This window comes from Xiphias gladius, chromosome 18, assembly GCF_016859285.1.
Source record: "Xiphias gladius isolate SHS-SW01 ecotype Sanya breed wild chromosome 18, ASM1685928v1, whole genome shotgun sequence".
NCBI classification, from domain to species: domain Eukaryota; kingdom Metazoa; phylum Chordata; class Actinopteri; order Istiophoriformes; family Xiphiidae; genus Xiphias; species Xiphias gladius.
In genome coordinates, this window is record NC_053417.1 from 7,161,357 (window position 1) to 7,188,689 (window position 27,333).

The window sequence follows — 27,333 nt, forward strand, 5'->3', positions numbered from 1 at the left end:
GGTCACTGTGATACAATGAATAAATGAGGATAATTTGAAATTGACAATTTCTCCAAAAAAAGAGTTTTACGAAAAAGAAAAATCTTAATATCAATCTTTTTGGAAGCTGTTGTTATTAAATGTAAGGACCTCATCAGTTTTTAGTTTTCTGAGAAAAATTTAGGTTTTGCTTTAGTTTCAGCACTTACTAAGTAGTGTTAATTTTAATTGTGTATCTGTGCATGGAAATGTTTATTTTATTTTCATTTCTTGAAATGCCTTCTCATGCCCTCTTGCCTTGGGGAGAGTTTGTTTCAGAGAAAGAGGTTAGTTGAAGCAGTTTAGCTATTGTTGTCAGCAACATCCGTTTCTCATCTGTAGTTTGCTTGAACAAGGCCTGCAAAATGGAAAGAACTTCCTCACCGTTCTATATAGTTGGGTTCCTTCTGTCTGTCCCACAAATGAACGGTTCTTCAGGCACAAAGACCAGAGTGTCAGACAGCCTGTGTCACTTTTCCACTGAGCATTTAGTAGTGCAAAAGTAAGGCTGAGTGGTGTGAAAGATCAGCCACTGTAATGGAATAGCTAAGCAATTGCTGTTTCAGCTAGCCTCAGTCACATGTAAAGATTCAGCCTACTTGATAGTGTCCAAACCCACACCTCCAGCAACATTCAACCAAAACAAATTTTTGATTGAAAATTTTATAATTTATGTGGGCAGCCAGATTTCCTCATATTGAACCTGAACTACGAAGCTAAATTGGACAGTTTTCTATTTTTTTGTGTGTGTGTGTGTGTGTTTTCATTGACAATACAGTATCACTAAGTTTGGTAGTGATTAATCAGGGCACTTCCAATATAAGATGTTTTTAAGAAATATCCCAAGTACAAATATGTTTCCAGCCTTAAAAGTTAAAAAAAGGAGAGTGAATCAAATCAGAGGACCTTGATTCAGCCTGTCCTTGAACAGAGTTTAGGCAGCCATTCCCATTTTGAAGTTATATTATTCAACACTAGTAAGGATCAAGTGGATATCTTCCTGATTAGATTAGGTGCAGTAGTGATGTCCGATTTTTTCCTCTCTGCTTCACATACACGTCTTGCCCTGTGTGGGGGGGAAATATCTACAGTATCTTCAGGGATCATGCTCTCTCTTCTCAGTAAAAAAATCTAAGACACTTTAGAATAGTTGAGATGAAGATTGTGGATAATTTTATTGGCGTAGAGGGGATTTTCTTTCTACACTGCATTTTTACTTTTCTTCTATGATCAAGTATTTAACATTTGAAAAGTAAATATATATCTCTACTCCCTCTTGGTGCTTTCTGACCCAAGGTAATAATACCTAAATGTAATTTATTAATTAAAATTTAATATACACATGCTGGTTTAGAATTTTCAATGCGACAAATCACTTGTGTTACAGTTTTGAGACATGTGAGTGGAAAGTGATTTGTTTCTCCCTGAATTTAATGGCATGCCTGAAGCTAGGCCCCAGCTGAAAGATTCAGTCATTATTTCTGATGAAAGTATACCAAAAACAGAGGCAATCACTGTCAATATTTTACTAGTTAAAAGCCAAATAAAAGGTATAAGTCTGTTTTATGTAATTGTGTTTCTTTTCTCCTCTGGTAAGAGACATTTGAGTAGCAATGGTGCAGTTCTCTGCTTTTGTAGTAGATGGAACAATAAAAATTCCCAGTCATGAAGTAAGCTGAAAGACAAAACTGTTCGTTCTGTATTTGGCCAACGATATGGCCAATGTAGGTATGGGGTCTTAATTTGTCTCGTAAAATATGTTATTTAATTTACTTTCGGGCTATTTTGTTTTATTTGCATTATAAGTATATAGACTGGCCTCATGCACTTAAAGAGTGGTATCAAGGTACCCTTCTGAACTTCTGTGGAAAACAACCGCACGTTAACCTCATTCAGGGTTTTGAAATAAATCTAACAGAAGTGTGATTGAGGGCACATTGCACATTGAATAAATGTCATGGCAAAATATAATAACTCATGACAGTTTAACAGTTGATAGAACTTAAGCTCAAGATCTTTTCAGTGACTTCTCACAGGATTAAATCACAGAAAAGTTCCTGTTAGGAAGTAATACATATAGCTCTGCACAAGAGAGAGATTTGACAATGGTCTCAAGAAGTTTTCTTCTTAGTAATAGTTTGATGGAGTTTTTACTTGAGGAGAACTCTACGTGAGCCTTGTCATCTGGATGTGTTTAGACTGTGTGTGCTTGGAGCTGGCAGCCAGATGGCTTCGGCTGAGGGACAATGAAATCTCCTGGGTCCGCTCGAGAGAAAGCCCTTTTTTTTTTTTTTTTTAATTTGTCTCCAAAGATGGAACCACATCTGGGTAGCTCTAGCGTACCTCATCAGCTTGTGTGTGGTGAGGCATGGAGGCCTTACAGTTCATTTGATGCTTGAAATTTTATTATTTGACAACAAGCAATCATTTGTAAATTCAATTTTAAATAACCAAGTATACAAAACATACCTGTCTGATATTATCAGTGTTAAGTCAGGTAGTTGTGTTTATTGAAGACTGTTGGGTAGTTATTCAGTGGGTTACTGAAACAGTGCATGGCACTCTATCAAGCTGCACGAGAGTCACAGACAAATGCTTATTCACTAAAATGAGCTCACTTTCTCATGTTATGCACTCACACTGTAATTTGATTTCCTTCAGCTCCTTAAGTCTAACACTCTCCGTCATCTGTTTAAGTTAGCGTCCTTTGAAAAATTACTTCAAATGCTGGAGTGTGAGAAAGGACAAATCATCGTCATGCAAGATCAGTGTTCCGTTTTAGTTTGTGAAAGAGCTTGGAACTTGTATATCAGTTCTGAAGATCCTTTTGTAACTGTAATACAATTTCATCTTAAGAGCACTTCAGGACTTCAACAGGACTTTCATTGGCTAATACCTTTAATTTAGTAACATAATATTCCATATGGTATGCACATACAATAATCTCTCATTTTATTTATGTAATTTTTTTTAAATGGCTTACAAGATATGAGGCTTCACTCTTGTGACACTCAGTCTCTGTAACTGCCTGTGTAAAGCTTTATCCGACACGTCTTGTTACATTTACATTACATTTCAAGTCAAGTCAAGTCAATTCAGTTTGGTTTATATGGCGCCAAATCATAACAGAAGTTATCTCAGGACAATTTTCATTTAGAGCAGGTCTAGACCGTATTCTTTACAATATACTTACAGAGAGCCAACATTCCACCATGCGCATGGCAACAGTGGCAAGGAAAAACTCCCTTTTAAGAGTAAGAAACCTTGAGCAGAACTGGGCTCTGCGTGGGCGACCATCTGGGGATTAGTGAGAGAGCTGGAGGAAACATAACAGCACAGTGCAAGTTCCATGTAGAGATGTGTAGTAGTAGTAGTAGTAGTAGTAGTAGTAGTAGTAGTAGTAAATAATAAATAATAAGTGTTATTGTTGTTGTTGTTGTTGTTGTACAGGGAGTTAGTGCAGAGAAGCTAATATGGGAGAAATATCATCTCTTTTCCTAGTTCTTGTCAGTACATGTGCAGCAGCATTCTGGATCAGCTGACGAGTCCTTAGAGACTTGTTGGGGCCCGACAATAAGGAATTACAATAATCCATCCTAGAAGTTAAAAAAAAGCATCGACTAGTCTTTTCTGCAATTTTTTGAGAAAGGATGTGCCTGATTTTTGCAATGTTACATAGGTGAAAAAAGGCAGTCCTTGAAGTTTGTTTTATGTGGCAGTTAAAGGACAGGGACTGATCAAAGGCAACTCTGAGATTCCTAATGGTAGTACTGGAGGCCAGGGCAATGCCATCTAAAATAAATATATCATTATTTAGTGAGTCAGTTTTGTCTTAGTTTAATAGCAGAAAAATTAAATTCATCCAAATCTTAGTGTACCTAAGGCATGCGTGAAGTTTAGTTACTGGTTGGTTTCATCTGGCTTCATTTATAAATATAATTGGGTAAAGGATTTAAATCTGTATGTGGACTCCTTTTCCTCGACAAGTGCCCTGGTTATGGAGTGTTGTTGTATGAACAGGTGTAGTTAAAAATGGTGTTGCTATTTGTTAAACACAAAAAAATTATCCCAGTCAGTTCTATACAGATTTCCAATTGAAAAAGGAGAAACAGTAATGGTAATGCATCAGCACAGAATTGGTATAAGGAGAGAAAAAGGGGATTGCTGCATCCTTAGTTGCCAAAAGTCTCTCTTAAAGAAACCACACTGCAGAAATGTGGAACAACTCACACAAATTTTACTATACATTCAATTTGTATTGACACACAATTGGCAACTCAAAGCAAGAGTCCCTAAAATCAGCAAGTGCTTTTTAAAAGTTACTTGCAGCGGTCAGATTGTCTTCTGTTGCCAACTATGTACAAGATAGCTCCTATTGTGATTATTTGTTATTTTATCTGTCAACATGCAGGTCTGCACCAGCAGCTTGCTAAGCTTTGGCATGGCCACTTGCTGTGCCATTTCATCATATTTGCTGACCTTTACCCTGTGTTAAACCAAGTTTCTGACATATATGCTCACATATCCTTCATCAGCTTTTGCCTGCTGTACTCAGGAACTCCACTGCATACAAGTACTTTTCAAACTCTACATTTTACAAATAAATTGGCCGTTGCTGCACATCCGTTTTTGCATTTGAGGAAATATAATAGACTTGTGGTTCATATGAGCCTGTCCAGATGTGCTGGCGGTGCGGGTGAGTGGAGAGTGTACAAACGGGATTTGTGGTGTCTTGACAGATAACGCATCATTTGTCAAACAAGTGTAACAAATGTCAATAGGGGCATTTACTTTTCACAAAAACACTTTTGCTGAAAGAAGAAACATGTCTTTTACATTAACAAAATGCATTGAGGCAGGTTTCTTAGATGATGGCGATGGTAGGAGTATCTCAGAGTGTTGAGTAAATTACATTTCTTGAACGAATATGGGTGGGACAGGGACACACATCAAGTCTACGATCAAGAGATGCCTTCATTAATGTAAATACAAAGGGTTTACCACAAGGTGCAAGCCACTCTTAACACTCAAGAACGAAAAGAACAGGTTAGCATGGGCATGTATGGCTACCAATGGAACTGGGTCACTGGTGTTTATTGATGATTTAACTGCTTATAGAAGTAGTAGGATGAATTCTGAAGTGTATAGGGGTATACTATCTGCTCTGATTCAGCCAAATGCTGCAAAACTGACAGGATGGTGCTTCACAGAACAGATGGATAATGACCCAAAAGTATACTGCGAAAGCAACCCAAGAGTTTCTCAAGTCAAAGAAATGGAATATTATTCAGTGGCCAAGTCAGTCACCTGACCTCAACCCAACTGAGCATGTTTTTCACTTACTGAAGACAAAACTGAGGGCAGAAAGACTCACAAACAAGCAGCAACTGAAGACGGCTGCAGTACAGGCCTGGCAAAGCATCTCAAGGGAGGAAACTCAGCATTTGATGATTTCCATGGGTTCCAGACTTTAGGCAGCCATTGACTGGAAATGATTTTCATCCAAGTAATAAAAATAATCCTGATATTTATATTTATGTTGGTTTGTCCAATTACTTTTGAGCCTGGGAAAATGAGGAACTATGTATAAAAATGGCTGTAATTCCTAAATGGTTAATGGGATATTTTTGTAAAACCCCTTACATTAAAGCTGGAAGTCTACACTTCAATCACACAGTGATGGCTTTGTTTCAAATCCATTATGGTGGTGTACAAAGGCAAAATTACAAAAAGTGTCACTGTCCAAATACTTATGGACCTTACTGTATTTTGTTATTATACATTGTTTGTGTAGGTTGATAGGCAAAAATGTCAATTTTATCTTTTTACAATTAAATGTGCAACACAATAAGGTGTGGGTTCTGAATATTTTCTGAAGTGACTGTATGTCAATACGTTCAAAGTTTTGTCCTAGAAACAGTAAGATAGCCATTGTAGGCATATACTGTATGTATGGTGACCTCCTAAATGGTTTCTCTTTGCCATTTGCCAGTCTTTTAATAATAATAATAGTACCTGCATCTATATGTTGTCCACATATTGAACTTTTCAAATGTAGTTTTCAAGGTTTTGTATTCAAACTGGCCTAAAAGCTTGTCTTTGTTTTTGTCCTGTCTTGCAGCATCAACAATAAACTGCAGCAGCCAGAAGCTGCATCTGGGGTGCTGGAGTATGCCATGAAACATTTTGGGGAGCTGGTTAGTGCTTCTTTTTTCTTGGGTATTTTTTTTTTTTTTATGCATGCATACAAAAAAGGACACCTTATCTTAGATTGTAGTCAGAAAATAGAAAAAGTTTTTTGTATTCAAAAAACTCGTCTTTTCTTTCAGTCATTCCACTACATTGAGATTTGAGCTCTCAGATAACTTCGACCAAGGTGTCAGACTTTAATAAAATAGTTAGGTTAGGATATTGTTTGTTATTATTTGTTGAAGGGGAAGGCCAATGCAAAAAAAATTTAAAAACAAATACTCTCTCTCCAAACCAAACCCAACAAAAAGCAGCCCAGCAGGCACCAGCTAAGCTAGCACTCTGCAAAAAAAATTAATTAAATTATGCAAACAAAGAAGAAAGAGAAGGATATAAGAAGATAGCAAAACATTTTCAGGTAGCCATTTCCTCAGTCGTAATGTAATTAAGAACAGTGGAAGTCAAGTGGAGAGGTCTTGAAGACCAAGGAAACCTTCAGAGAGAACCGCTCGTAGGATTGCTAGAAAGAGAAATCAAAACCCTGTTTGACTGCAAAAGACCTTCAGGAAGATTTAGCAGACTCTGGAGTGGTGGTGCACTGTTCTACTGTGCAGAGACACCTGCTCAAATATGACCATCATGGAAGAGTCATCAGAAAAAAACCTTTCCTATGTCCTCACCACAAAATTCAGAGTCAGGAGTTTGCAAAGGAAAATCTAAACAAGACTGATGCATTTTGGAAACAAGTCCTGTGGACTGGTGAAGTTAAAACAGAACTTTTTCACCACAATGAGCAAAGGTAGAGAAAAAAGGTGCAGAATTTCATGAAAAGAACACCTCTCCAGCTGTTAAGGACAACGGTGGATGGATCATGCTTTGGGCTTGTGTTGCAGCCAATGGCACAGGGAACATTTCACTGGTAGAGGGGAGAATGGAATCAATTGAATACCAGCAAATTATGGGAGCAAACATCACACTGTCTGTAAAAAAGCTGAAGATTAAAAGACGATGGCTTCCACAACAGGATAATGACCTCAAGCACAATGTACTACAATGGATCTACAATGGACTACCTCAAGAGGTGCAAGCTGAAGGTTTTACCATGGCCCTCACTGTCCCCCAACCTAAACATCATTGAAAATCTGTGGATAGACCTCAACAGAGCAGTGCATGCAAGACAGCCCAAGAATCCCACAGAACTAGAAGCCTTATTGCAAGGAAGAATGGACAAAAATCCCCCAAACAAGAATTGAAAGCTGGTTACAAAAAGCATTTACAAGCTGGAATACTTGCCAAAGTGGGTGTAAGTACTGACCATGCAGGGTGCCCAAACTTTTGTTTTGGGCCCTTTTCCTTTTTTGTTATTTTTGTGACTGTAAAGGGGGGAAATAAAAAAGTCATCTTGCCTAAAATCCTAAAGAAATGTGTGAAATGTGTATGCCTTTTGCAAATCAGGTCATCTTTTACTTGCTTAGCTATTCACAGTAACATAAATTTTGATCAGGGGAACCCAAACCCTTTCATGTCACTGTATGTGTAAAATTGCGCTAATTCTACAGGACACAGCAGAAAATGGTTGCTACAATAGTAACTTTCTAGAGTCAGAAAATCCTGCCTCATACCAGTGTAAACCACACTGCAGTGTCTTTACATTTGATAAGTTTTTAAACTCATGGATTTTCAAACAAGACCTACTTGCTTGTACTTCATTTTGTCACTAATTCAGCATCAGTGCATACCAACTCAAACCTTTGTATTATATGTTGTCTTTTGTGTGCATACACTTCTTCCCATGGTATCTTTTCCCCATACACACAGTTTAACTTTGGGATGAGGGTCATTTGAGACACATACCCCCAGAACACCCTGTTCTTAGTGTGCAACATGTGGAAAACTCATCTGCTATGCTGTTTAGTAGTCAAGGGCAAGGAGCAGAATTATGGACTTTTTTGTCCACTAGACAGGATGTTTTTTTTTTTTTACATATTTGCACACCTTTATGTCACTCTGCTGTGTATTTTTCAAAAAATACTTTTGACTACTTTGTGCTTTTTCTCAGTGGTAAAAAAGATTAATGCTTCATACCAAAAAATAGAAAACAGTAATTATTTCTAAATGGCGAGTCGTTTGTAAGATCCCTAAATAGCTTAACTTACTTTAACTCCCTATGAGACTAATAATGTTCTCTGTGGATGGACCTGGTCCAGATATTAAATTACTGTTTTAACAGTGGACATGCGTTGGACACCTTCACACATTTTCCACATAAGTTACATAAGAAGAACAGAGCATTTTTTTGTTCTGATTCGTCTCTCTCCCTTTTACAAAAATTGCATCACTTAGGTTTTTGTTTGTTTCTTGTATGGATGTACTGGACAGGCTTTTAAGTTCAGGACCAATCCTGAACTTAACAATAGTATGACAGACCAAACCAGTATTGATCACTGATTGGTTCTGGTTAAATAGACTGGTGTTCTTTTATCTTTTGATTTCCTGAGACCAAAACCAGTAATTACCATTATTTAATTCATACTATTGACAGCTGTGGCATGTTTAGCTAAAACCTGATGTAGCTTATTCCACCATGCCACAGAACTCAATCATGACCAGTAATTATGAAAACATGTATGTCAAAATCTAACATACGGAAAGTAAATATAAATGCACAAAGCATAAAGGAAAAACAATTTTAACTGACCACACAAATAAAATACATAAAACGGCGATATGGAAAAGAAAGTGAAAATTGAACGTAATGATGAAGTCACTGTGTTCAGTGTTCATATAACTCTGCTGTGTGTTGTAAAAGTGTAAAGTATATGGCAATCTTTGGCCTAACAGTAAAAAATAATTAATGATCAATTAGCAAAAGGAGTTACCAATAATAACGGCTTTACTTTTTTACACAATCACAGTTGTCACAAATCTGAGTTCAAGAGCTTAGCTGGTGTTGATGACATACTTAATGTATATGGGCAGTGGTGGGGAGATGCAGTGAAAAAACAGGGCTGTGTCTTAGAGACAACCTTAACATAGTATTTCCTAATAGAATGCATTCATTTGATTTTATGAAGGGGTTAATTTTAGCCCAAAGTCAACACAAAAGAGCTTCCCAGCAATTACTACCCCCATGGTAAAGGTCTTTCCTTTTGCCTTTATGAACTGCATTTATGTTTCTCTGTAAAAGCATGGTAAAAGTGAAAAGACTCAGTAAAAAGAGTTTCACTGTGTACTTCCAGGGAATCCAGTTTATGAGGAGACCATTTGGAAAGCTTTACTGTAGTAGGATGCAAGGTTTCCCTGTTTAGTATACCGGTCAGGAATGGTCAGTTAAGAAAAGATTGTAAGAAAGAAAAAAAAAAAAAAAAAAAAAAAATATATATATATGCTTTATTATTACTTGATGTCTCTCAAAAGAAGTCAATACCTAGACGTCATCTGTACAGAAGGTAAATGTTTAGATGTAACAGCTCCAGGACTTAAGTTGGAAACCTCCAATTATCCATGCAATATTATCATGAAAGTTAGATTTTGTCTGCTTGTCAATGGACAAGGAGTGTAGTTCAAGAAGTCTTTGCTTGCATTAAAAAACAATTTATTAAATTTTCAAATGCTCAAGGTAAAAACATGTTTTGTCTACGTGATGAAACACAGAGAAAAGGTCCAGGTTAATTGTGCAAATGTTTATAGTAACATCGTTCCATTTTCGCGTTTCTTTCTTTCTGTTGTCTTTTTTTCCACTAGGAAATCCAAGCCACCTGGTATGAGAAGCTGCACGAGTGGGAGGATGCCCTGGTGGCATACGACAAGAAGATTGACATGAACAAAGAGGATCCAGAGCTCATCCTGGGCAGGATGCGCTGCTTAGAGGCCCTGGGAGAATGGTATGTCATTTGTCATATCTGTTGTGAGTTCAGTAGGGCTGGAACAACTCATTCAAATCAGAGTTTCTGCCCTCAGGCCCGAGATTCAATGATACATATTTTCACATATAAACATTTACAGTATAGCCAGTATTTTAAATGTTTGCTGACTGTATTCAGTTTACCATAAGTTTGTCTTTTCTAACACATTGTGCCCTTGGCTTTTTGATATATAGTAAATGTGATTCACTGACGTGATAAAATAAAGAGCACATTTGGTTTTTGAGTTTCTAACATTGGATCAAATGGATAGAGATAGCTGAGGTTGTATACTTGCTGTGAGCTCTCGAATCTCCCAGTTTTTATTTGCTCATTGTGTGTCGGCAGCCTATTCCTAATGAGTCCTGATGTTAGGCCTTTGATGACTGAGCAAAAAGAGAGAAAACAGTTTCTCTGAGTTGACCAATATAATTTTACCGGAAAATTGATAGGCAGGCATCCAACACCAGTAAGAGGTGCCGCCACTCAAATGAAACCTCAAAACCTCACCACAACTGAGGCTCCGCTCCATAATGACCAGTCACCTTTGAGGAGCATTTTAGGGAAAAAGAGAGTCACAATATATCCCAACCATCCAACTATGTGGATTGTCACAGAACCCATGACTCTAACCAGATGTTAATTTGCTTATGTAACCTGCTTTCCTCGTGGCATTGTTGTGTATACTATGATTCATTTCACAAGAAAGTGATTCAGTAGTTTTACAAGACAATTATTCAGCTAGAGAGGTTTTGTGTTTATGTGACAAAACTTTGTGTGTCATTATTTTGATACATCCCCCTTTACATAATAATAATTGTGCTGTTTTTAAAAAAAAAATTTTGCATGTGCATTCTGGGCCCAGGTGAATTGACCTCATGGTTCTATTAAAACTCACAACAAGCTACTTTAGATATATCAAACTATATAATTTTATAATATTAATAATTTAGATATATCATGAGTTGTTTTATACCTGATATCTCAAACATTTAGCCATTTTTGCTTGCTGTGCTCTGGGGATGGAGGCCTCTGTGTCTGATAAAGCCACTTATTGGATTTCATAGCTTTCATTTACAGATTTTGCACTCAGCATTGCTTATTCTAAAAAATATTTTGCCACAAAGCTCATCTGTAAATGGCCAATAAGCATTAAATATTACTAAAATAACAGCATTTCCAGTTTGGACTTTGGAGAAGGCTTCTTTGTTTCAGTACATAGTGTATAATAGTCTTCACTATGTTAACACACAGATGGTAAAAATTGCGGGACCCTGCACGTGTTTTTGGAATGTAGCTAATTTTGACAAGAATTTACTGCAAAATACCAGGATATCAATTCCTGGTATTCAGCACTAGTTGTGTTCTCATAGCATGATGCTAGTATGTTAAATTTCCTGCACACCAACACAGGTGGTTCCAATTTTCAGGTGGAGATATGCTGGGAATTATGTGATGAAACCAAATCTATATAGTAATAAAAATAGCAAAGGTGTAATAGATGTTTTTCACAGCAGACATTTTGGCATGTCGGTGCAGGAAAAGCACAGGTGTAATTGATAACATTAAAAGCGACTGCATTCCATTTAGGTGAGCTAGTTCTGTGGTCCTGATATTGTGCATGCTGGCTTACGGGAGCACTTTAATGAAATTTGTTTCACCTGTGCTTTTCTGTCTTGACAAATCCAAATATTTTGCTGTGAAAACAGACCATCATACCTTTACTATTTTCATCGGCACATGGATTTTGTCCTGTTTGAACAGGTACAAGAAAAACTAATGGAGTGATGGAGATTTGCTTACGTTCACATAAACCAGGGAGGTCACAAGTGAAAACACCTGTGTGAGTTGATCAATTGTGTGAAGTGTAGGGCCTTTGAAAAAACTCCTCACATTGCTAAATGAATGTCTCTTTTAAGCTCTCAGAACTTATTTTATTTTCAATTAAAATTCCAAAGATGTGAAAAATGGTCTGCTGAGTCATATAATGACTTAAGTTCTTCTTTCCACTGGACTTTCTGTGTTTGTCTGCTGTAGACACCCATTCACCCAGTGTACCAGAGCTTTTTGTACTTGTTGCTTTCATGTTATACGATAGCCAGGCAGCTGGAAAACGGCTTCACTTCACTGACCTCCATCCAAACCCGCCTCTCTCTTTTTCTCTGTCAGTCCCTCCATCTCTTTCCCTCTCTCCCTTCTAAGCTCGCTGCAGTAACCTGCCTGTAAAACACATGCAGTGGGTTTGATCTCATGGACAATACAGCACTGATTTTTGTTACTGTGGAATTAGTGTGGGTTCAATACACATGGCCCCAGCAGGAACATCCATCTATTTCCTGGGATACTTGATGTTATTAGAATGTTGTGGGACGGTACACTGATTTAAGATGTTCATCTTTAGAACAAATGAAGAAATAATAAAATGACAGATGTAATGGAACCAAGACTTATCTCCAGTCAGTTTCCTTCTCATCCTTGGCCGCAAGTGCTTTGCTATTCATGTGAATGATTACTTTAGTTGTTGTTAAGCACAGGGAAATGTAATCTAAACTCTTAGCATGTACATATCATTAACAGGACTTGGACTTCAGGAGAACCTCTGTATTTGTACATTGTGTAGACCATTATAGCATCACTCTATGCAAATTTTAAAACCTGCAGTCAAAGCAATTTTTTGATCAACACTTTGAAACTCTTTATGTCAGTCGATCAGGAATGATTGCTTCTCTCCTCTATACCTATTGTCCAGCTTTATCTTGTCCTACAGAATATTCTTCCATTTACTCTATGTATGCTTTTTATTTAGCTGTAAAATGCCAGCAATTTTCCACACATCTCTAAGACACCATGTGATACGCAGATTATTTCAGATGGCGTAACACAATGAAAGAGCATTATTAAAGGTTGTTGAAAATCCTTCTTTGCATTCCTATGATCAAGTGGCTTGTTATTAGACCATGTAGCCATTCTGTAGGCATTGTATACAATAATACTCTATGCACCTTGTCAGCTTGTGATCAACATGGAAACCTGATCAGTTTCTGATTTTATGAAGTCATTACTGTGAACATGTTGTGGGATTTCACTGATGTCATAAACTAACAGGGTACTGAAAAAATCTGGCTTTAATGTTCTACCATCTGAAGCCTGTGGTTAATGTTTTCCAGGGGCCAGTTGCACCAGCAGTGCTGTGAGGAGTGGACACTGGTGAGCGAGGAAACCCAGGCCAAGATGGCTCGTATGGCTGCTGCTGCTGCCTGGGGTCTAGGTAACAAGTACTTAATACCAGAAATGAATTAACAATTAAACAGTAATTAGAAGAACATGATAACAATGGACAGTATACAGTGCATTCAGAAAGTAGTCAGACCCTTTCACTTTTTTCACATTTTGATATGTTACAAAAATGTCTTAAATTCCGTTTTTGCTTTGTCAAGATGGGGTATTGAGTATGGATTACTGAAGGGCAAAATTAAGGGTTCTGAAAAATTTCTCAATACACTGTAGTAACAGTAAGTGGAGTTTTATGAAAAGGCTTGTGAATAGAGCATTTACGCCATCCTCTGTGGGACTCAATACAACAATGTTATCAAACCAAGCAGCAATGAAAACAGTAACAGCTCTTGCCAGGTCTCCCTCACATAACCAGATGGGAATGGTATCTAGTCGTAACATTGACAAATCGTAATGTGCAATGGTGGAGAAAAGCAGGGACCACACTGCAGGAGCAACCTCTGAGGTTTGCGGTCTTTGGCTTTGACTTTTCAAACTCAGCCGTAAACCCTGAGACGATACCCAACCAGCAGGCCCGTCTATCTCAAGACTCAGAACAACTTTTGTTGTTGTTGCCGGGAAGAAAAATGTTGAGGCTGCAGTCATTTCTTTTAAACTGAAGTGGAAGTGGAGTGGGGTTCAAAGCAGCAGTGATGAGCAGCTAAACTTCAATCTGTTCCAGTCTTCAGTAGTTAGGTTATAAGGCATCCATAATTAAATGTTACACTCTTTATCACAAGCTTGCTACCTAAGCCTGTCTTTGTGCATTTACCTAATTGCTGTTTCTCCAGGGCATTGGGACAGCATGGAGGAGTACACTTGTATGATCCCAAGAGACACACATGATGGCGCTTTTTATAGAGCAGTGCTAGCCCTGCATCAGGACCTCTTCTCATTGGCGCAGCAGGTGAGTTACATCATCGCTCACAAATACACCCAATGGATCATATTTCCTCCCAGTCCATGTACATTAAAAGTCTTTTTTTTTTTTTTTTAAAGATGTCATAAAGACATGTCACATGGGAATTTGTCTAGCCTCACGGCTTCTGGAATTTTTATTAGTCTTTACAGTAAGGTATGAAAAGCTAAAATCATTGGAAACTAACACTGTGAAAAAAAAAAAGACTTTACGGCTATTCCAGTCAGGATTGAGTTCCCGCATTAGCACAGGCTTTTTATTAAAAGAAATAAAATGTTCCGAGTTTTGTTTTTCTTTTACAATGTGGTAGCTCATTGGTGTGGAAATATTATGTAACTCTTGAAACTGTAAATCATCACAGCATTTAGACTCAAACAAATAAAGAGCCTGTTCCCCTCCTGCCTGCCTGTCAGCAAGGTCTGGTGGAGGTCAGGTTGGTGTTTTACTCATTTGATGAAGGTTGGGGATCATAGATGAGCTCATCCTCCCTGGAAATGGATTTGTTCAAGCTGGATGCCAGCACATCAAACAAACACAAGCTGCAGCAGTGACACCAGTAAACACCTGCTCCTCCAATTTCTCCAGACTCAACCTCCAAGTCCTCTTTTCACCACAGAGCCCATGAGACTTTCTCTCTTTGCCCACTCATCCCCCCACAGCCTCCCTCCCTCCTCTTAATTTGGAGATTGGGACCAGGTGTGACCTATAGGACTCTGCATCAGCTGAATAGGGAAAGCAGACTTTTGACTCTTGCTGACAATGAGGCCACTCACAACGAATGAAGCGGAATGAAAAGCAGATGGAGTGAGGGCAAAAGCTTAAATGTCAATATGAGCTCAGTCTATTCTTCCGTATGTTGTTGGTAATCCTTGCACTTGAGTCCTTTTGATTCCATAGGGCTGTTCCTTTTCTCCCCTTATACCCCAAACAACCAGACATGCGCTCCAGAAGTCTTGGCATGGGTCTGTGTGAAAGGTTTCAGGTTTCTTTGGTCTCAGTGTTTGGTCTGTTGCAGTGGTGATACGTAGACATGGCGATCATGCTCCCCCCAGTAAAGCAGTCTGCTGTACCAAAATTCATAATATATACAGTATGCAAGAGTGCGTTTGATTTGGAAATTGTCTCATGGTTTTTACAAACCAGAGCCCTCCCTTTGACTTCACAGTCATGTTTGGGGTTTGTTATGAGTTTCCTCTAACGGTTGATTTGGCCTTAAACATCCATATATAGGTCTTTATACCACACTGTAATGATAAAGTAATATCACTGGACTTAAACGTACGGAAGTGCATAAGTGCAACCGTAATGTAAGAGAATGGGAGATTGGGTCATGGTTTGTTTGTTCTGCCAGAAGCCAGACACTGCATTTATCAGGAGTCGTCTGGACTGCACATTTCCAATGAGGCCCCAGCAAAATAATTCAGGAGTAAACAGGACCATAACTGAGTGGAGGCTATAAAGAAGCAGCCTCATTCTCACCTTGTCCTAACCACCCTCCCATAACCCCATCTCTTGTTGTGCATGCCTGAAGAGGTGTTTTGGCACGCAATTCATCCTTTCCCTCTGCACGAAAAAAATAATTGATGGGAGTGGGTCTGAAACAGCTGTGCATCCTGGCCTCAGAGAACTTCCTCAGTCATCCACTCTCATTTTACACTTCCACTAATAACAGTTCCCTAAAACATTGGCTGTAGAAGCCCAAGAAATCCGCAGACTTTTCAGCCAAAATACTTGTGTCCTTGTTTGTCCCTTTTGCTGCGCTGAATGAGGTCTTTCTCTCAGTTACTGTTTTTCTACCCCCCAGGGTTGTCACTGGTGATGGAATATATGCAGTATCCTTGAATTTGGACAAGTGCAGTCCTGGTTGGAAAAGTCAGGGACCTGGAATTTTAAAAATGAGTCAGTAATATACAGTAATACACCCAAAAGAACAAGAAAGTAGGAAAGACATTTTTGGTGCATGAATGTGCTCTGAAAGTTGGTTGAACATTTTTCAGAATTTGCATCATGGTCACGGCAGGAACCATGACTATCAATCCCCATGCACTTTTCATTTGTACAAAGTGTTTCTGTTCCTTGGGTTTCGTCCAATCGTGGCCTGGTCCTGATAAAGAGTTTTTAAGAGAGTGTGACTTTGTCTCACAGTGCATATTGGGATCATGCTATCATTATGTTATTGAGGAAATGCCATAATTGCTGTTTATTAGCTTTACTAATGAGTTGGGAAGGCAACTAACTCAAGTCATGGGTTAAACCAGTGTTGCCAGTGTTGAAGATTTACAGTGAATTCAGAAGCTAATTACCAGTTGCACTTCAGAGCACCATTTATGCAGACATGTAAAAAGAAGATTAATATATAAACACAGAAAAAAACTTCATTGACGGCAAATTTGCAGTATTTGGGTGAGATAAGGAACTATGTTGTTAAAGTGTCATTGTTATATTTATGTGATATTGTAAAGCTACAGATTTCATTAAACTCTGTAAATGTGTGGGTTTTTTTTTTTTTTTTTTTTTTTCTTCATTTAGTGTATTGACAAAGCAAGAGACCTCCTGGATGCTGAGCTGACGGCCATGGCTGGAGAGAGCTACAGTCGAGCCTACGGGGTAAGTGTTCCTTTAAGACAGCCAAAATGTTCATACCCTGGCTTCAGTTGACCATCTCATTTTTCATAGCAATTCATGTGCAGAAGTATTGTGCCACACAACAATATTTTATTAAGGTGATGATTTATAAAGATTTAAATCTCTGCTCTACCCTCTCTAGAAGTCACAATCATAAATGCTCCGTGCTCCTATTTTGTGATCAATTTATATGGAATTATCAAAGCATCATTCCAAATCGGAAGTTGAATCCTGAAAATAGCAGCTGTGTTCCTCTCACGTAACATGATAATAAAATGCCATTTGATCCTAGTTGCTTTTGATGTACATGCTGTAGCTGCTCACCGTTAAGATTTGACAGCAGAAACACTTCAGCAGGAATCTAGATTTTGGAGGTTGTTTCAAATGTCAGATGTAAACAAAGCCATCAGATGGAGACGACTGACCTTTTCTGACAGATGCCTCACAAGAAGGTCCAGTGGGTTGCTGAATGCATTCAGTCGCTAGTTCTGATTAATTTACAAACTTAAATGATGCTTTTATATTGCACAGAAGAGGCTTTTGCCTGATTTCTGGGCAATTTAAATTATACTATAATAATGAATGTGTGGATGAGAATTCACGTGTTTGTGTGTGTGTTTGTGTTTGTGTGTGTGTGTGTGTGTGTGTGTGTGTGTGTGTGTCTGTGTCTGTGTATGTATGTGTGTGTGTGTGTTTGTTTGTTTGTGTGTGTGTGTGTGTGTGTGTGTGTGTGTGTGTGTGTGTGTGTGTGTGTGTGTGTGTGTGTGTGTGTGTGTGTGTGTGTGTGTGTGTTTGTTTGTTTCTTTCCCAGGCCATGGTATCTTGCCAGATGCTGTCAGAGCTAGAGGAGGTGATCCAGTACAAGCTGGTGCCCGAGAGGAGGGACATCATCAGGGAAACATGGTGGGAGAGGCTTCAGGTAGCTACAGCACATGATATATGGACACACACACACACACTCATGTGTGCAACTACAAATGCAATGTAAAGCAGATGTTGGAAAGCCTACTGTTACTAATGGGAAACATTACAAGCCATACACCATATGTACATTCAAAGACACACGCTAATACCTGACTGTGGCTTCAACATCTTGTATGTTTATAAGTTTATTTTTTAAAACTTGAAAGTAATTTCAAAAGAGATTTGAAAAGTATAATCATGTTGTGCTCAGGTAAAGTGTTATTTATTCTGCTTTGAACAATTTCTAAAATGAAGGTCAGTAGTCAAAAATATGTTCCACGTGATAAAACTAGCTGCAATCTTTCCAACCTAGTCTATTTGAAATTCACAGTCATAACCTTAGAATTGTAGTTAGATCAAAAAAGAAAATAATCAATCACTTGAGCTACAACACATTCTCAAAGAAAATATTTGTTTTATGAATCTAAGGTTATTAGCACATTATCCTCTCGACTGTACAAGTGCTTTGTCACTGTTCTCTATTATCATTTTTCTTGCTATAATAGCAATGGAGGTGGTCTGATGTTGTAATGAGCTAAATTTTACTGGTGCCCACTGAATGCAGTAGGCAGCAGCATGTCAACAACCCATTTTCATTTGTTTCTAGGTGTTCATGTTTTTAGTCATGTAGCAAGGTTTGTATATTAGATAACACCTGTGGCAGAGGAAGTTCATGTAAAATGCTTATTGCTGTTGCCTCAGACTTAAGTTGAAGCTTATGATGTCATGCAAGGGAAAAGCCACTGAATCTGATGACAGTGATAAAACAAGAGTTGCATGTTGAGAAAGTGATAGCAGATTGGAACCACACTTTTAAAAGGAACTCACTTCTGCCGCTTGCTCCTTTGTCCTGATCGTTTTGTTCATTAACTGGAGGTCATGACTGTAATGAGAGTTGATACATACAGTAAATGGACATGTAAATCATTAGTTACCCTGTGTTATTAGAATTGACCTTTCCAAACACAGCTCCTCACTAACATAATTTTTGAACGGTCCCCTTAGTTGCCATTACCAGCATGAAATGTCCTTTGTATTAATATTCAGAAAAAAAAGTATGGCTCATTTTAGGCAACCCCATACAGACTCTTTTTGCTTCCTGAGACTGATTGTAATTACTATTAATATCATTATTAATTGTGAACTACAGTGTGTTGTACATGATGTTAAATGAGACAGGAGGACACCTGGAAGAACCACAAATCCACAAGTGGTTTGGAAATATTTGCCGCCCTCCAAGACTTTGGAATTAGAGACAAACGCCGTCCAATCTAAGATAATAATGTTCAAGTTCATGTTTTCCATGTTGGTCATTTTACAGCTGAATCAATATGTGATTATTTAAAAGGACTCAGCCTTATTTGTGTTTTTTCTGCACTCGAGGGCAGAATTCAAGTCAGGCAGATGAACTGATAACTTTTGATCTGTTATGCAGCATTCCTGACTCTCAGGATTTTACATGCTGTATTAAACTCAGTTTAATACGTTATTCTTTTTTCAAAATCACATTTGGTGTCTGAAAGGCCGCCAAATACAGCCCTGAGTGGAATTGCTAGTTTTCTTATTGCATTGGAAGGTCTATCCGTCCACTCCAGAATGTCACAGTTAAGGAGATGATGCCAGAAATAATCCAACATAGAGACTGCATTGTCTGTGACTGCACAAAAAATGACACCTTGTAATATAGGAGGAAGATGATTATTTAGAGCTGCACCTGGCTTTTTTTTACTGCATCAAAAAACAGAAAACAAATGACACCCTTTTTTCATAAAACCAAATTAGGAGGCCAAACAGAGCTTATTGTTTTTGAGAAACAGATGAGGAGAATGAATGTAAATGTGAATTAATGCCAGCCAATTTTCTGATCTTCAAAAATGACTGACAGTCCATCATTTGCATTAGCTAATAATTACACTGAAAAAAACATTAGAAACAAAATAATAATTTGGCGGCGATGTCAGAGACTATGCAGAAATTGTGCGAAAGTTTAACCATCAGTTGGTGCATTATAGTATTGTGAAGTACATTTTTTTGTTTTCGTCTTTAGATAAGGTTTGCCAGCACCAAGACCTTTTCAAGGACAAGAACTCTTTGTTCTCATCAAAAATATATTGTTTTTGTGATGATTGCTATTACCTAGCTGTCAAAATGAACTTATCTCTAACTAGTTTTCCTTCCTTGACATTTCAAAGGTTTCTATAAAATTAGCTTGGCTTTTGAATGGAAAGCATTATGCATACACGCACACACACACGCACACACACACACACACACACACACACACACACACACACACACACACACACACACACACACACACTTATCCCTGTGCAGTAAAATGAAGATACTCTTGATCATCTTGACTTTTACCATTCATAGAAGATGGCGGTTGGTTAGAGGCGTTACTGGGGATCAAGAGGGCTCTTCCTGAGCAAACAGACAGGGCCAATAATGGCAGCAACAAAGCTGGGTCTGCAATACCTGACAGGTTTCTTGTCTTTCTAGTGATTTATTAGAGTCTGTCCTTACACATCTGGCAGGGAGTCACCCACTCATTTACTCTTTCTTTCTTTCCGTAACAGTCTCTTCCTCATCAAAGAAGTAGAGGTATGGCAAAGGGTGTATGAAAACACTGCAATCCATCATTTGTGTGTAAATGTATCAGTGACTTCATGCACTCCTTTGACAACCTGTTTGAATTTTGGACTGTTAGCCCTAGGTTGCTTTTTGACACTATTGATCCCTGCTCTTTTTGGTGTCTTGGCTTCCTCTAAGTGCAGATCATCAGACATTTTAACTTCCTCTTAGAAAGAGATGAGGACAGGTCCTACTTCTGCTCTTTCTTCGCCAACATTTCCTGTGCTCCTCTACACACACATTATAAAGCAATTTACCTTTTATCTGACATTTATTAACTTACTTCTTCAGCCCCTGTGACAGCATAACATGGAAATGGCTTTTGGTTAATTTAGAGTATATAGGTCCAAGCTTGCTGTTTATTAAAAGCTCTTTATTGTTTTGGTGTGTTCCATATTATAGACAGGTAGCTCCTTTTAAAATTGGCGAAAAATTTACTATTGATATTCAAAAATAGTTGAAAATATTGTGTTAGACAACGCATAGAACAAACCATTGGAGATTTAAAAAAAAAAGAATCATGGAATCTTTTTTTCTAAATCAATTTAATGCAAAATTTTGACTCATTCAGGGGCCAAACACGGTCTTGGCGTTCTTTCTACCATTTAAATGAGTCCACAGGTAGGCATGGATGAAGTGTGGCACAAAATTGACTGTAATGTTCCTGTTCATTTATTAAGACAGTGGAGTGGGTTTAGTTTACCAATAATACACTTGTATTACTTTTTTTTTGTTTTTGTTTTGTTTTGTTTTTACAATTTTGTCATTTTAGCCCATATGCAATAGAATAAGGGCAAATGTGGGGAGAAAAGAAAGAGAGAAGACATGCAAAAATAGTCCTGTCGGATTCAAACCAGGGACACTGCAGTTACTTGGCAATCATCTTTGACCACCTTTCTACCATGATGCTCCCAGTGATACACAGTTGATCCTTTCAATCAGGTTGGATGAACTGGACAATTTGGCGCTTCTTTTAACATCTCAGTACAAAGCTGTCAGTAATTTCTTGTGGTTAACCCCAGACTAAACTGTTTTAGTCATTATAATCCCTGAGCATGACTCTTGCCAGATTCAACCTGCCCTCTGCCCCTTATCCAATAATGTTAAGCCTATTTCAGAAACTGTAGCATTTAATTCCAGCCTCAGCTTTTAACAGCTTCCTATGTCTTGCCCCGACATAGTTTTGCCATCAAAGGAAAAGTTACAGGGAGTAGAAAAAGGACTATGAAATAACAAAATCCCCATTTCAGACAAAAAGATGGGGTGAATTATCTTTGAAGCTAGATGATGTTACTTGTGTTATGTTCCTCAAAAAAAGATCTCACAACCTCATGTGTTGTTGCTAGTTGCCATGCAATGTAATATTACCCTTCCTTGTGGCAGAGAGATTATAATCAAGTTATTTCATTGTCCTTTTTCATGAAATCCTTATATTATTTTGTCTTATTTTGTCTTAAATTCAAATCATACAGAGGGGATTATACAGTACATATTTTTCCTTGTTTTTAAAAAAAATCAGAGTTAAATACTCCAATGTTATGTTTGTGCTGCCTGCTTCTGCAGTACTGTGATATATCATGATGATGAGGTTGAGGTTTAGAGAATATTTTATTGAGAAAGTCAGCTAATAGTCTTTACAGATGTATTAAAAAATATGTATATGCTTGTCTGTGTGTGTGTTTTTCTCTGGCACGTGAACTTGTACTCACGTGTTGCCATGTTAAAGAAAGGGACCACTGGTAGTAATAGTACCCCCTTGGGTTTCAACTGTACCTGTCTCTCACATGTGTTCTTTCTCTTGAGTTTAACGAGTATGTGCCTGTCTTTGATGGGAGTTACAAAAGAGCAAGGTATTTAACCTGTCTGTCCCTTGTTATTTTTGTGTTATTCCCTCCAGGGTTGTCAGCGTATTGTGGAGGACTGGCAGAGGATCCTGATGGTCCGATCACTGGTCATCAGCCCCCACGAGGACATGAGGACTTGGCTGAAGTACGCCAGTCTCTGTGGCAAGAGTGGACGCCTGGTCAGTACATTCAATGAAAGGCCACAAAAATAAGACCTAAAATGTAATAACCTGGATTATGCTTTAAAGCTCCTGTGGGTAGGATTTTTTCCTTGTGGTAGTGTCAAATGCGGATACACTTCTGTCCCTCTGACATGGGGACACTGAGCCTGAATGGGTTAAAAGCAACACGTAGACTGTGCAGGTTTTCACCAGAATTATCTCATGTGTCTACGAATAAATACCCGTGCCATCAGAATAATTTAATAAATGCATACATTATGTTAAAATGACCTAAAAAAGGTGTAAGTGTATAGCATTTAAGAAAAGGAGAACTTGCAAAAAATAAATTACACTCAACGGTAAATTTCTACCACTTTAAATGTATATTCTATACCATAACAAACTATTTGAAAGGATAACAGTGCAGTATAATATGACATATTTGTCCAAAACCTCTTAGTATCTTCATGTCTGACCCTGATCCTAGATACTGCAATTAATTGTAATCCCATAACATTCAGGAGGAGTAAATCAGAGTTGATTGAATAAGTCTAGTCAAATGGAAAAGGGAAGTCGAGCTCTGACGGAATTAAGTGCACCAATGAATTCCAGCCATGAAATTAAACTTCATTTCAACCTGTTTTAAATTTTCGCTGATGAAAGTAGCACTCTCAATTACACTATTGCGAAACCTGAACCCACATATCTTCATAATTAAAGTGGTAAAATTTTCCATCCTTTTTAACCTCACTGTTATTCTAATTGATTGGAAGGGATGGCAGACAATCAGCCAATTTTTCTATCTACACACTCTTGTTATATTTAAGCACACACGCATGCACATAGGATGACAGAATCACCAACAATGATGTAACTGAAAAAGAGATGTGACTGGCCAGTGTCAAACATAGCAGGAAATATAATTGCCAGGGGGTGGAAAAAATGACTCAACTAAGACTTATATTATACCTTGTGGAGTGGAGAGGTTTGTATTGTCTTGGGGATAGCTGTCATCCTCACCTTCTGCTTACTTCCTGAACTATAAAACTTTTGCCCATTCGTATGCCCTTTTACCTATGTTGCATTCTTTATCCCTTCAGGCACTGGCCCATAAGACCCTGGTGCTCCTTCTGGGTGTCGACCCCTCCAAGCAACTTGATCACCCACTGCCCACAGCCCACCCACACGTCACCTACGCTTATATGAAGTACATGTGGAAGAGTGCCCGCAAGGTAGGAGCAAACAAACTGTTAATGGTTTTTGGAATGGTTTTTATGGAATTTAGAGTCTTTTTTCATTTTATACAATTGATATACATTTTGTAAATTCTTGTTTTTTGCTTTGCGTGTCATCACATAGGGAGTACTTGTTTAGGTAAATAACAAAGGGTAACATGTCAGCTTATAAAGACACCTGATGATTATCACTTTTACATGCATGTTCTAAGTGCAACATGAGGCAACAAAACAAAGAGGCCAGAAAGAGAGAGACTTACTTATTGGTACATACTGACAAACTGTAAACAGCTAATTAATTTACTGTCACGAGGGAAACAGCCTGAGAAACAATAACGCCAACAAACTACATCTGTAAAAAGGAATTGAAATTGTACTGAAAATTACTGATGTTGAAAAATAACTGTGTTTTACAAAGAACTCACAGGTAACTATAATATAATAGTTCCAAGAAGAAAAAAATTTAGTGAAGAAGATTCTCTTTAGATAACCATAACCGTTAAAAGCTCTGAAAAACGAACATAAAGAAACATGAAGTGGCATGAAATTCGAGCTACAAATAGCATACAATTTAGTATACTAACGGAAAAAAGAAACTTGTAACACAAATAAAAAAATTTTTAAAGAAATTATTTTTTAATTTGCATACCATAGGTTTGAAAGTTACAGTTACTTTGAAGTACAAACTTAAAGCAGCTATAATCGATATTTTTATAATAGCAATGTATCATATGACAATGTAAAAACAATGTGAAATTAATCACACGTAGTGATGAACCCACAGACAATTATCATCTTAGTCTGCTATTCTGCTCTGCTTTACAGAGCTTTATAATGAGTTTTAGCTCTGACCAACAATTTTGTTGTTTTGGTTCTTTCTCGCTGCTTTTAAAGTGATGTTTAATCACTTAATTAGCTCTACAAAACCACTGGACACTACCTAAGGTAGTGTACACCAGACCTACACAGTTAGCGACCAGCTGGTCAACATAGTGGAGCTATTAGCAGCTAATCCATGTATTTCCCTCAGGAGTTGGTACAGACCAAAAATACAGCTAAAAGAGAGTGAATATTATACATACATATGCCAGCTGGCCAGGAACACAACTTAAATGAACGATAACGTTTCTTGGTAACTGCAAGATGCTTTAATAAAGGAACTGTTTGCTAACAAGTTCATCGTGTCAACTTAAAAAGTGATGATATTTCAGTGTTGTGTTTACAGCTTGTTTCTGCTGCCATCCAGTGGCCAAACAAATCTGTTATTGCCAGTTTAAACCAGCTTTTTTAACAATGCTTTGAGCATTTGCTGTTACTTTAATTTCCAAATCCCTGTAATAGTCAGTAAATAATATATGTGCAGGTATCGAGCCAGGGGGTTAAATGTGTTGTGTACTTTGCCGTCAGAATAAGCCTGTAAATTTTCACCAAACAACCTCCATAAATGAAATCACAAGTGTTAGGTAGGGTAGGCTATTATGTTACTGATGGTAAAATAACATTAGAAAAGGTTTGCTGAGATTTGATTTGGCAGAGCTTCTTGAGAGGGATTTAATGTATCCTAAAATCAGCTGATCAGATGATGACTTTGTGGGGGAAAAAATCCTAAATCGTCTGCATATTTGTTATTAGTTATAAGTTAGTTCATTACGATTGAAGTTAGATTTTATTTAATTTGGTCTCCTAACAGTGGATCTGAATTATAATATTTAATTTTGGAAAGTGTTATGATTAGTAAGATATGCAAGTGTTCTTCTGATTTGACAAGTTACAGTGTTTCAGAATTTGCAAACCTCACAAGTATTGCAGGGTTTGGTTAAATTTGCATTAATTATTGTGATTTCTGTAGAGACTGGCTAATGTAGCTCAGTCTTGTGTAGGATTTGAATCTTCCCTTACCAAATTCTGAGTTGGTCAGTTAAATCTACTCAACTGTTATATTTGCATATAAATTAGTGTTGGTATTAATCTTTTGAATCCATGGCACCAGTGGATGAATTAAGCCTTACTCTGTAAGTTACCAACAAATGTATTTGTTCAGAAAGATATGTACTTTCTCTGGTCCAGCATTGATGACCTAACATTATATTGTATGTTTCAAACTACATTTCACCAGAGCAGTTTTGGGATGAAATCACTCTTCGCCATTTGTTTATTCCCCCCACCCACACACCCACATTTATTACCAGGTGATGAATAATGTTTGTGGCTCCACAGTGCAGGTCTCATTAGGGGACTTAGGTAAGTGTGAGTGTAAGTATTGCAGTTGCCAGGGCGAACTGCAATGCTCACCAGATGAATCAGAATATAAAAACACACACACACACACACACACACAGCTGGAAAGGACCAGTCTACTGTGTCCAGTGCTTTGGAACAGTGTGGAACGTCAACTCTGCCTGTCACTCATCACACTTGCCATGACTGGAGTGTTACTGAGTGAAAACCATGCAATAGTTGGTCATCTACCAGGGTTAGATGATTTATTATGATAGTCACATAATTCAGTCATTTTCCAAGGTAATATCCACATAAGAAATTTTATACCGGTGAACTTTTCTAGAAGTTAATGAAAGGAGATACAAAATGCTGGCCATTGCAAATATGTTATCTGGATCACACGTCATGCTCACAGTATATCCAGCCCTCATTTCTCAGCTGTGGTCAGTATCCGAAATCTGTGCAAGCAGAATTGCATCTAGTACAGATTGCCTTAACTTTATTTAGATCAGACCTTGCTATGTTACAGTGGTCCTAACTGTGAAACAAGTTTAAGTTAAAAAAAAACAGTAACTATGACAGCAGAAGTGGCCTGGCCAGATGGAGTTGCAAGATTTTCCCTGGAGAGCCATTGGTGAGAACAGCAACACTGGAATGAACAAAAAAGAATGTCCAATTTTGTTGGGCTCTCCTGCATCACACAGAACGACGACTTTGTAAAAGCAGTAAGGTCATAGAAATCGATGAGTTCACCACAATACTTCTGATGTGTCAGAGGAAGACTGAGAATACATGGCAAATTTCATTTATAAAAACATTGTGCCAGTCGATCTAGCTCTGTTGCACGGTGTTACCTTTTAATCACATATCACATGCTTGTATTTAATTCAGAATGAATTCAGGTACAAAGCACCACAGACAAATATATTTCTCTGAATGACACCAAACCTTTACCTGCTGTTGGTATTTGTTTTGTGCCTCTCCAGATCGATGCCTTTCAGCACATGCAGCACTTTGTGCAAGGGATGCAGCAGCAGGCCCAGCACGCCATCGCAGCTGAGGACCAACAGCACAAGCAGGAGGTCCACAAACTGATGGCCAGGTCTGTCTCTTTTCTGGAAGCACAGTAGCAGCAGTTCACCATCTAATGAGGCTTTTTCACAGAGGACATTTCGACATGTCACAGTAGGAAAAACACAGCACAAAATGAATGATGGGTGAACACCATTTAGCTGGTTCAGGGTATTGTGCATGCTGGCTCACTGTCACACTGTCATAAAAAAGAATGGAGCTGTTGTTAATGTTATTAACAACACCTGCGCATTTTGTACTGTGATAGTTCATATA

General features: G+C 38.0%; 1 protein-coding gene across 3 annotated transcripts in view; it reads left to right on the forward strand.

Moving 5' to 3' along the window:
• Positions 1–27,333, forward strand: part of mtor (mechanistic target of rapamycin kinase) — a 99,811-nt gene that overhangs the window by 52,967 nt on the left and 19,511 nt on the right. For all 3 annotated transcript variants that reach the window (XM_040152248.1, XM_040152249.1, XM_040152250.1), the window contains 9 exons: positions 6,140–6,215; positions 9,952–10,091; positions 13,277–13,377; positions 14,174–14,289; positions 16,831–16,908; positions 17,738–17,845; positions 22,424–22,549; positions 23,632–23,763; positions 26,973–27,088. In XM_040152248.1, the coding sequence (XP_040008182.1) occupies positions 6,140–6,215; positions 9,952–10,091; positions 13,277–13,377; positions 14,174–14,289; positions 16,831–16,908; positions 17,738–17,845; positions 22,424–22,549; positions 23,632–23,763; positions 26,973–27,088 (993 nt within the window). The remainder of the gene's footprint in view (positions 1–6,139; positions 6,216–9,951; positions 10,092–13,276; positions 13,378–14,173; positions 14,290–16,830; positions 16,909–17,737; positions 17,846–22,423; positions 22,550–23,631; positions 23,764–26,972; positions 27,089–27,333) is intronic.